The 12,108-nt window shown below is 42.2% G+C and overlaps 1 protein-coding gene across 2 annotated transcripts in view; it reads left to right on the top strand.

Moving 5' to 3' along the window:
• Pde5a (phosphodiesterase 5A) overlaps positions 1–12,108 on the top strand; it is a 136,142-nt gene that overhangs the window by 74,970 nt on the left and 49,064 nt on the right. For both annotated transcript variants that reach the window (XM_021157938.3, XM_021157939.3), the window contains exons 8-11: positions 601–709; positions 1,569–1,656; positions 9,529–9,704; positions 11,022–11,081. In XM_021157938.3, the coding sequence (XP_021013597.1) occupies positions 601–709; positions 1,569–1,656; positions 9,529–9,704; positions 11,022–11,081 (433 nt within the window). The remainder of the gene's footprint in view (positions 1–600; positions 710–1,568; positions 1,657–9,528; positions 9,705–11,021; positions 11,082–12,108) is intronic.

The following is a 12,108-nucleotide window of genomic DNA, read 5'->3' as shown; positions in this document are numbered from 1 at the left end:
CAATAACTTAGGGAGCTATTCCATGCCTAAGGCATATATTCATTTTAAATATCTCCCACTAATTTCCCATTTCTCCAGTTAGTAAAACTACAATTAAAATAGGCATATTAGACAGGAAACGCGTGCGTGTACACACACACACACACACACACACACACACACACACATCCAGGAGGAAGATGCATCTAGAGAGAATCTACTAAAATTCTTTTAAGTGTGACCCTTTAATAAAGTTCCTCATGTTGTTGTGACCCTCAATCATAAAATTATTTCATTGCTACATCATAACTGTATGTTTGCTACTGTTATAAATTGTAATGGAAATATCTGATATTCAGGCTATCAGAAATGTGACATCCAAAAGGATCCTGACCCACAGGTTGAGAACCACTGTTCTGCACAGTCCAAATGGGATAGGTGTTTGTTGTACCAGGCTATTCAGATTAGGGTAATGACTGAGCTGTAGTCATCTAACATATTTTCAGATTTGGATGTAGATTTCCCCCCTGCAGGTTCCAGCTGCTGGTCCCTCCTTTACCAGTTTGTATAGCACATTTCCCCCCACTGCATAGAAGGAACTCACATTTCTTATTTCTGCAGGGAGCAAGATGCAAACAAAATCAACTACATGTATGCCCAGTATGTCAAAAACACGATGGAGCCACTTAATATCCCAGATGTCACCAAGGACAAAAGATTTCCCTGGACAGTAAGTAAGCTAATTTTAGACCTGATGATCCCAGGCTGGTTTCCCTTCAGACCCAGACTTACAGAGCTGCTTGGTGTCTGAAGGACTAGGCTGGAAACTGGCTGTTTAAAGGGAAGGATCTCTGTTTTTCCTGCTCACGGTGGGGGATGGTAAAGAACCTCTATGTGTGTTGGGAAGGCTGTGCTGTGTGTTTTTGAATAGTGACAAACTAGCATGTGCAAATTGAGGTAATTTAAAGAACACGGTGTCAGTGACTTTCCTCAGATGGAGTTCCTGACGTAAACATTAAGGTCCGTGTGGCTTGGCTGCACACCACTGGCCGTCTTCTTAGTGAGCTGCTCCTTGGGAAGATGGGTATCCACTTGCCTTGACAGCGAAGTTATCACAGAGATGTGTTCCGCAGACACTGAACACTTGGAATTCCTGTGTTTTGGTTAATCTTTCAGAAAACACTAGCCTGTGACACAGCTGCCTTGATTCTCTTGCCTGCACACTTGGGACAACATTGTCAGACTGGGAATGTAGGCTTCAAATATGGTGGCATTATTAAGAATGCCAATATTGTCATGTGTTGTTTCCAGGCTTTGGATTCTGCCTGCCTTGTAGAATGGAAACCGCTACCTCACCAGGACAGCAGACGCTGAATAAATATTTGACTTATGTTTACTATAAACTCTTTGGAAAGTTTAAATAAAGGACATTTGGTATATTTTCCTGATAAAGACTGACTTTATTGCTCATTGTCTGTAGCTGATACAAGATGAGCATGTGCGTTATTTCATGTGTGTTCTACGGTTAATAGGATGTTCGTGGGACCAGTTATTTCCGTTGTTTTAGCGGTCTTGGCTTTGTTCTTTAGAATGAAAACATGGGACACGTGAACACGCCCTGCATTGGAAGTTTACTTTGCACCCCTATAAAAAACGGGAAGAAGAACAAAGTCATAGGTAAGACTTTTCCACTGACTGAACACTCAGAATTTGTGCAAGAAAAAAAGCATTCCCTACTACTTTCATGTGTGACTTGTAAATTTAAAGAATAAAATGTCTGATGAAAGAAAAACATTTAGAGTTATAAGTTAACAATTTTTATGTTGATAAATACCTCTATGCAAGTCAGACATTTTATTCGATATACAGTACTTTTTTAATCATTAAAAATACAGTTTTATCTGAGATTTTTGTTCAAGATTGATGTGCTAAAGTCTGTAGACTGGACTGGCAAAATGGCTGATTGGGGAAGGGGCTTGCCACCAAGCCTAAATTCTATTCCCAGTATCCATATGGTAGAAGGAGAGAACCAACTCCAGAATGTTGCCTTCTGATCTCCACATCCACACTGTGACACACTTGCACAACCCCCTGTGTGCACACACACTTGCATACACATAAAAATGTTCGAAGTTCATACACTGAGAAGTAACAGCTGACAACGTATATTTCCTGATATTTGACTTTTCAAATATGTAGCTGAGGTTATAGATTGTATTGATTGTTTATTTACTTAATCAGTATTTATTGAGCACTCCTGCAGTCTAGGCTCCTGGCATAAAGCAGGGAGCAAAGCGGAAATCCCTGTCCTAGGGTCTTACGTTTGTATACAGAGGTTAAAGGGCACCCTCTACTACATAACAGCACAAATTCCTTCCCCAGACAATGGAAAGATGTTCCCTGTTTCCCCCTTGGTGTCATAGGCTTTATTAAGTGCAGGGTAAACATTACTGGGCTTTGGTAGCACATGGCTTTAGTCCCAGCACTCAAGAGGCAGAGGCAGGTGGATTTCTGAGTTGGAGGCCAGCCAGGGCTACACAGTGAAACCCTGTGTTTAAAAAGACAGAGGTGGACCAAAGGTATGCTGTTTTGTACTCTAGGTATCCATGGTTAACACAGAGAAAGCAGTGTGAACTAACAGCATGCTCCCAAGTTTGTAGAAATAAAGGAAAGATAACTGACTTCTAAAGATTAAAATTGGACACTGAAACCCTAATGGAACATCACTTATGTATAAATTCACCTTAACAAAATCGGCATAGCTTTCAGGTTGCAAGAAAAAAAGATCTTGTTATTTAACATGGAAGCAGGTAGGTAGGTAGATTTGCTAATGGGTGTGTATGTGTGCCTGTGCATGTGTGTGTATGTGTGCCTGTGCATGTGTGTGTATGTGTGCCTGTGCATGTGTGTGTATGTGTGCCTGTGCATGTGTGTGTATGTGTGCCTGTGCATGTGTGTGTGTGTGTGCCTGTGCATGTGTGTGTATGTGTGCCTGTGCATGTGTGTGTATGTGTGCCTGTGCATGTGTGTGTATGTGTGCCTGTGCATGTGTGTTACAAATGGTGAGAGTGCCTATCCAAGTTGGACACAACTCTGATCCCTTTGCTAGGAGGCCGTTAAACATTCCATGAGCTGCCCTCCTTTGTTCCGATTCCAGACCAACTAATCTGATTTCCCTCATTTGATTTTCCTTCCAACGCAGTTCATAGGAAGGGAACCGGTTGCTTTGCGGGTTCCTGTTTGTGTTCTAAAGTGACGTTTCCTGTCTGTCCTGCTCTTCTTCACCAGTCTTGCCATCCCCTGTCACCAGCATGCCACTGTAGGTCCTGCACCTGTCAGGCTTGGGGCCAGACCTTACATACACTCTTAGAAGCTTGTAGGCTACTCCTTGCTGTATTGTGTTATCTACAGTACTCTTCTGGGCTCAGACAAGAAGATCAGAAGCCAATGAACATGGAAGCACATCTATAAACATCATCGCCAACTGATTTCCAAAACATGCAACAAATGTTATGTTGTAAAAGTTTACTTGCTAGGAGACTAATGGGAAACTACATTATGTTACGCTTTTTTAGAAACTGTTTTTCATGTAACTATAAGAAACTACCATAAGCCGCCTTTGAGAGAGTGAAATTGAGCTCCCACAGGGACGTGTCATTTACTAAGATGTGGTCATAGAAAGAATGAAGACTTGCAAGTCTGCTATGCCTCAGCAATGTCTCTGTGACATGATATGTAAGGATCAGGGCTTGCTGAGGGGGGTGTGTGTCTGTCACGCCTGCACTTAAGCACAGCTGGCTACAGAGCACAGGCCTGGGAAGGGACCTCATAAGCCCTTTGCTTCATTCTCACAGAAACGGTCAGGAGCACTCAGTGACTCCGTAGATCTGTCAAAAGTCACTTTTCAATCTTGTCTGTTTCAGAAAAGTGAGCAACTTTTTAAAAGTTAGAAAGAGAAGACTCAAGCTGAGCATGGTGCACATAACAGGCAGAGCTCTGCGAGTTTGAGGTCCATATATAGCAAGGTTCAGGACAGGTAGGGCTGCATAATAGAGAGACCCTGTCTCAAAAAACAAAAGTCAAAACAAAAGGATCTGAATAACTGGGCATATGCTTTCACATCCTGCTGAGAAGCTGAAGCCAAAGGCAGCAAATGTCATTAAAAAGAGAAAAGAAAATTAAAAGAAGAAATGAATAGTTTCTGTGGGAGTTTGTGGAATAGACAGGTACTCAAGTTCACTGCAAGTGTGAGATGGGAATTTCCCAGTGTACCCTGCTGTTTGATAAGTGTGACGAAGCTGGGAGATGCAGCTCTGCACATACTTAGATTTCCACAGGAGCCGTGGGGGGAAAGATCATGGCTGTGGATAATTCATCTTGCATGTTGCAGACCAGATTCCCATATGGCATTCTGATAGAGAACCCCTACAGAGTTACACGCAGGCAAACAGGCCACCCCGGGTGCCTGTGCAGTCTTCTTCTTTCCTCCTCATTGGCTCTCATTACTGATGTTTAGATGAAATTACAAGCATTAGACCAGCTCAGAGCCTATATTGTATCATCAATTTTATTCCCCAAAGTATTACATCCTATCAACAAATGTTTTCGAATGCTCTGCCTAATACAGAAAGTTTCCACCAATGCTCAGGAAAAAAATTTCTCAATTAGCATCCATTCATTTGAACCAGTTGTTTGCCCTGTTGATAAAGCTAAATATACCCTTTTCTCCATAATATTCTTTCCGGAAATTTTAATCTCTAATCTCCATAACAATTTCAAAGCATATTTAAGGGGGGTAATATACTTTTATATTTTAAATATATATATTAAATTACATTTACATTCTATGTATTACATTATATATTACATGTTATATATTATATTATACCCACCTCCTCTCCTTCTGATAAGATTCTGTCTGGCTTGAGTCTATGCAGGTCTTGTTCATTCACAACTGCCGTGAACTGAATTCATGTTCGACTGCCGTGTGGTCGGACAATACTCTTTCTTTCTAGTCATTCACTGTCTGTGGTTCTCAAATCTTCCCTCCCCCTCTTTTACAATGATCCCTGAGCCTTGAGTGTATAACATAATGTCCCATTCAGGGGTCCACATTTTCCAGGCTCATATTTTCTACATTTTGAGCCCGTGTATCAGTTACCATCTACTTCAGAAAGAATCTTCGCTGATGAGAATTGATAGATTCACTAGTCTATGAATATAATGATAAGTTGTTTGGTTAGTTTAATATTCTGCCCACTTAACAGTAAAAGCAGTAGTTTCTCTTTTAGGGTCTTTGACCTTTCCAGAGGTGAGTTCTGGTTTCAGTGATGGTGCTAAGTGTAGGTTTCAGCTTGTGTGGCAGGCCTTAAGTCCAATTGGAAAGTAGTTGGTTACGCTATGACGTTGGTGCCACTATTGGACCAGTGAACAGGCCTTGCCAGGCCAATGTAACTGTGGCTCATGAAGTTCATGACCGAGTCAGGCTGGTGCTATACATAGCACTTTCCACTGCTCTGAAAGCTAACGGCAGAGATGGAGCTTCTAGGTTGGTACCAGCTTGACTTCTCCATGTCTGTGACTCCAGTATGTGGTATCTTCAGCTTCTTGAGAGTAACGAAGAGCGTTAGCAATAGTCTTTGATGTTTGGGTCTATGGGACCTCACAGGCCAAGAGCTCCAAAAGATATAACCCATTCTCGGCACTGATTCTGGGTGAGCCAATCCAGACCCAGAAAGACAAATGTCATGTGTTTTCTCTCATTTGTGGATATTCGGGGGCAGGGTGGAGGGTTGTTTGGTCGTTGAGATGTGGACCTACTATGACATCCTGGCTGGCATGGAACTTGATAACTTTTGAATTCATTGAGATCTGCCTATGAAATGCTGGGATTAAGAACCCATGCCACCACACCCTGCCAAATAAAATATTTGTATTAATTTTGAGGACATCCTATGATGTATTTTGATCATATCCACCCTAGCTCCTTGCAGATCCCTATCTTCCTACCCACCCAACTTGTCTTCTCTTTCTCTCTCTTTAAACTTATGCAGTCCAATTCATGCTGCCCCAGTACTATTGAGTGTGGGGCCATTTACGGGAATGTGATCAACCTATGAAGGGCTCCACCCTTAAAAACAGATGCTTAAGGAGGTGTAGTGTTACGAAGGGGAAAGAAGGAATAGAGTGGGTCAGATGGGTGCAGGATTAAAGGGCAGGGTCGTGAAGGGGGCATGGAGAGGGATAAGCAAAAGGAATCTACTGCTGCAGAAACTCACACGGACAAGGTTAAAGTGGAGCTACCTGTGATGGGTGACAGTGCCCCCTGTGAGACACCATAGGCTGGCAAACACAACACTCAGTGCCAGGAGTCAGTTGCTTTTTGAGCAGCTGATTCTTTTGATTATCTGAAAAATTAAATATTTTTGTATAGAGAGACATTCCCAAATTAAGATTATTGACAAAAGTAAGCACACATATCCTTTACAAGATTAAATCCTGTTATCTGTTTTTAAAACTTCCTGACCAAGATTATTGCCCCCTGCCCCCAAAATGAGCAAAAATTAATTTTTCTTATGATTAAGGTATTTTAAGGCCAGATACTAATTTTTATGTCCACACGTACGGCAGCGAGAATCAGTTGCTGTAGCAAAGTCTATATGCCTTAACCTTGCTTGGCCGAAAAACTAGGAGGTTGGAAGCAGATGATGAGTCCCAGAATTACAGAAAAAGCCGCAGCTGTGGGGTTCAGAGCTGTCCTCTGTGTGGTTTCCAGAGATACTCGGTAGTGCCCAGCTCTTACCATGGCAGTGGCCACACAAGCTGATCTTAAGATTAGGGAACATGGATAATTTACTGTTTGGTTTCATTATCGCTTTATCTTCCTCCTGATGCAGTCTTGGGTATTATTTTACCTTATTATTATATTTTTTACTATGCATGAAGTAGTCATAATGGCTCGCACTCCATCGTTGCATTGTCTAGCTCTTCTCATTGGTCATTTGTGAAGAAATGGTGAAAATTTAATCTATATATGTGCCCAAGCCTTAAATTCTCTCTAAGAAGAACTCCATTTGTTTCTTATAAACCTTCCCATGGATTTTTGCTTGCCATAATTAAATTTTCTAAGGGATTTAATGTGATCAGTGGGATAAGCATGCATGCTTGCCCAGCCTGCTTTTGAGAGAGAATTTAATTATATGCTTAAGTGGCTGTTTGTCTTCAGTACCCCTTTCTTGCCCTGGAGCTTAAGTCTGTGTTTCTACACCTGTAATGGTGACTTGTAACACAGACATATTTTATCTGCTCTGCACTGGGCTGTGGATACAGCAGACTTAACATTCATTTGGCATTCCATTTAAATGATTTGTGAGCAATTCCAGAGGTCGCATTTAATACTCCTTTTTTTTATTTCTTTTTGTCCGGAGCTTTGCAGTCCACCACTGCCCTACATCCCCAGATCCATTAATACCTCTTAACATACTTGTTCAGCGAATTTTAGCCAGGATAGATTTGAATTACTATGTAACAGACTCAATTAGGGCACAGCTTAGCAAATTGCCCGATGTTCATGCCATAAACCCTCTGTCACACTTTCTGTGGTATGCCTTCAGGGATTGCTACGAGGTAATCTGAAAGTCTTATTTCTGAGCAACGACCACTGTGTATAAGATAACTTGTGTAAAAATTGAAAGACACTTCCTCTGTGATCTGAGCAAAAGAGCCTGAAACAAATGACCTGCAGGAAGATTCCAACTGGGAGACAGCCAGAGCCTACGTAAACAGTCCCATAGTTATAATGTGAGGAGCCACAAAGATGAGAGGACATAGCCCTTGTGTTTTACCAAATATGGGGTGCGTGTTGTTATGATAATGAACGCTGAGTGATGTTATGTATGGCTTTTTGCTCGCATGGTCCACCGTCTTTAAGTCTCGGTTGAAGTATTGCTTTATAATAGAATAGTGTTGGAAATGTGGTCCCCACAGCACTACATGCAGTATAAGTACTACACAGGCAAACACAAATGAAAAGCAGAGTCCAGATCATCTGTTAAAACAGAGAGCGCAACCGTGGTGACAAAAGGAATTAATATGTAATCAGATGTCAGCACAGACCATGAAAATCCTTTGTGTTCCAGGAAAAATAAGGGCTAATGGTCGACACAATCTCCGTGGGAAAGTACCTCGGGTCAGAACTGGGGGCCGCAATCTTTTCATTAACTCAACATTTTTTTTTCTTAAATTCTTACTGTCTGCCAGGATTTTGTTAGCTGAGAAAGTGGGATTGTGGGGAGGGGATTGCTAAGCCCAGCACACTTAAAGCCAAGAAAGAAACAGAAGTGCAATCTGTCCTTACTCACCCAGTGTCACTGTGAACACAAGAAGCGCCTGCCCTGGGTCTGAGCTTCGAGGCTGAGGGCCTCTGTTTGAAGGAGATGTAGGTGTCACCTGGGAGACAGGCAGGAGCGCACCAGACAGCAATGCAGGCCCCAGGTAGATGGAAAGACCACCGCAAAGGTGTGAGCAGTTGACGTGCAGTTTGAGCAGTGCATGCAACTGAGCATGCGCAGTGACGGAGCTAGGCGGAAGCCAAGGCAGAGGTTGATTTTAGACTCCTGTGGGTGCTGTGTAGTTGTCAATAAATGCAGCAGCCTTGTCCTCATTCCTATAATGGTCCCACAGCCTTCACAAGGAAAATCATGAGGACCAGAGATTGTGTGTCTACTCAGTACCTATCCCACAGTGCACACATATCGGAAGTCTACTACTTAGAGACAAAGTGATACAAGTTAACAACACATTTTACTCAATGGTGGGCCATGTATACCAACACCTTGTGCAGGAACCTCATTCTGTAGACACAGAATCCCATAGCAACACCGGCTGAGTAAAGATTATCATAGCATTAGGATAATTCTCCATTCTTGCCCAACTTCATGGCTGACCCTATAAGGAGAGATCATGATATTCTTTAGGGACTAAGTCTGCTTTTATATCTAAAACAGTTGTTGTATCTGTGATTACTTCTTCCTGTGTGATTATCCTGAATACTTGAGCATATATTTGAAATTCGAAGCTGCCTCTGTGAGATGCCTATTTTCTGCATTCTATTCTGTATGCAATTGCATTTTTTAAACTCTGATTTCTCAGTAAGGGAAGGCAGACTGTGTGACCCAAACCTCTGATCTGCATCAAAACTGTTCTCTTGGCACAAGTACAAAAATCCAATTAAGTTTCCAAAGGACAAATTGTCTTTGGGGACTCAACTGATCTGAAATTCATGACCAATCTGGAGGAAAATAGTTCTCTAAGAATTTTTTTTTTTAAATCATAGACGATATACATTCAGGGCTGAGTGAAACTAACACTTATATAAATTAATCGGGGTTACTCTCCTAGGTTTGTTTTTGAGAAGTCTGTGTTCTTACTTGGAGACACCAGGCATCTCTAAGAGAAAACAGTAAAGGGATCTTTGGGTGTGAATATTAAGGTCGATCGGAGCCATGGTGACTGATGATCTTATGTGCTTAATCTCTTGGAATGCTATAGGCGTTTGCCAACTTGTTAATAAGATGGAGGAGAATACTGGCAAGATTAAAGCTTTCAACCAAAATGATGAGCAGTTCCTGGAAGCCTTTGTCATCTTCTGTGGCTTGGGGATCCAGAACACACAGATGTATGAAGCAGTGGAGAGAGCCATGGCCAAGCAGATGGTGACATTAGAGGTGGGACGGAGCCCGTGGGATTTGGATTGCCCAGGCACATACTCAGCGTCTCCTCCAGACATGCACAGCGTGAAAACATGGGATTCTCCTGATGATGTCCACATGCTTATTTAAAAGCTAAAGAAAGTAGATTCCAAATGCCTAGACTCTAGCCGAGGCTCATATGGCCAAACCGCGACTCTGGTCCACCCGTGCTTTTGCTGCATAAAGCAGAGTTTGCCTTCTGTAGTCCATTCATGGGGATACCCACCATCCCTGAGTCTCTCTCATTTATTTCCCTTTTGCAAATCTCTATGAGGATATCTATTTTTTAAAAAAATGTTTAAAAAAAATTCCCTACCAATCTTGGAGAATTGAAAGTAAGGAAAAGGAAAAATAAATAAAGGAAAATCGGTGAGTGGCAGAAACAAGTGTCTTGAACTCGCGGTTCGGAGACTCGGCTTCCTGAAGCTTCGGATCCAGCTGGTTCTCTGGAGAGGCTGCAAGTATTATTGCCTCTGTGAACTCCATTTTTTACGTTTACATATAAATTTAATTTACATTTTTAAATTTACATATAAAATAAACCGTTCAGTACAGCCACATCTTTGGATTAAAGGGAATTTCTAAAATCATCCCACATTGCTTAGAAGGTACCCTTTTTGAAAATGAGAATTATGACTCTTACCGCATTAGAAGGTTTAGAGTAAGCCCAGCCCTCGAGGAAGCATTGGGTCCCCCCATGAGCCTAACAGCCAGTGCCGTCAGCTGCTGCTCGACTCTCTCTGCCCTTGGCCTGCAGAGCATCTTCACACCTGTATGACTGTACATTCCAGAGTGAACTTGGTAGCTATCACAGGTTTCACCTGGGAACCGTTTCTAAGACAACCTCCCCCCCCACACACACACACACACTAACACACACATAAATAGCAACTTTAAATATATCTATTCCGGCAAGAGTTTTATTCCCCTAGTCTGAACACAAGTATGTTTCTGAAAAAACAAACAAACAAACAAAAAACAGTTCAAAATAAACTTGCTGCTGTGTGTGAGCCAGTAATCCATTCTAGAGTGACTTGTAAATAATGCGTTTGTTACATCAACAGTGTCAGAATGAGAGTTTCGGGATTTTCTTTAAAAATTAAGGAGTGTAACTTCAGGCGCACGCAAGGGACCTTCGATGGAGGTTCCACGGTGTTGATGAAAGCCACACCGAGAGTTGGCAGTGTGAGATCCTAGTTACGTCTCTCACAAGTTAGAACAGGATTCCAGCCAGATGTTCCCTGCACATCAGTCACCCTGCCTGAGTAACCTGGGTTCCTGTCTCACCCCTAGGTCCTGTCTTACCATGCATCAGCGGCGGAGGAAGAAACAAGAGAGCTCCAGGCTTTATCGGTAACTCTTTTCTTTTGGAAACTCACTGACTAGCCATCTAATTAATTTACAAGTGGTTTTACTAGTGGTAAATATTTAGGTGGACACAGAAATTCTTAATGGTGATCAACTTTCTCGCTAGGGCCCAAAGTCACGGATAATACGAAGCACCCATGGTCTATGTTGACTTTGTCATGCTATTCTGTTATCCTGCCTTTTGCCCCCACTGCTGGATACAGCCTTCACATCTTCTCTTTCACCAAAATTGACTTAGTTTTTTTTTTTTTTTTTCATGTACTGGGGAGATTGCAATGGGTGATTACAGGTGGTGGGTTGTCACACGTAACCAACTCTGCATTGGCCAGAACAGACCGGTCTGATCTCTGACCACATGGTTTATGGGAGGGTGTTTGAAATCAGGATCAGATAGGGTTACTGGAGTCCTGCCATTAGTCAGGATGGCGTGAGGGGAAAGCAAGTGGACACGTGAGCATGTATGCCAGGCATTCTGGGTACACTGGGTACAAAGTTGGGAACACTTTGGTACACTCTGGTGGTGGTATGTGTAAAGCTAAAGCCCCTGCACGTAACAGTTTACAGTACACTTACAGTACACACTTTCACTGTAAGTTGTTGCTGCAACCTAGCTAGGTCTCTATAAGGAGAAAAAAATGTGCACAGGAGAGGAAAGCTTGAGCAGAACACAGACATTCTATTCAATTAGTATCAATACCCCAGCTCACCAGAAGATAACTTTCTAATGCTCTGTCAATGCGTTCTCATGGAAACTCCAGCCGGGTTGTGAAGACTGCCCTGGTGCCTAGAAAAGCCAAAGAACTTCAAGTTCACAAGGCCACGCCAGTAGGAAGAGGCAATGGAGGGTTTCTAAGTTAAATTATGTTTAGCAACATGAGTCACCTAGCAAGGACAGCAAAAGAGTCATTAGGTAATTTTATCTGAAAGGTCACACAAAGTTTACAGAGGTATTGGGTTTAAAGTATCCTTTGCCTTGGGCTTAATTGATACTTTTTAGTTTTATTTTTTATTT

The sequence above is a fragment of the Mus caroli genome, unplaced genomic scaffold, assembly GCF_978045245.1.
Source record: "Mus caroli unplaced genomic scaffold, Mus_caroli_1 scaffold_3, whole genome shotgun sequence".
NCBI lineage: Eukaryota > Metazoa > Chordata > Mammalia > Rodentia > Muridae > Mus > Mus caroli.
The sequence above is the reverse complement of the archived record's forward strand: the minus strand, read 5'-3'. Positions and strand labels throughout refer to the sequence as shown.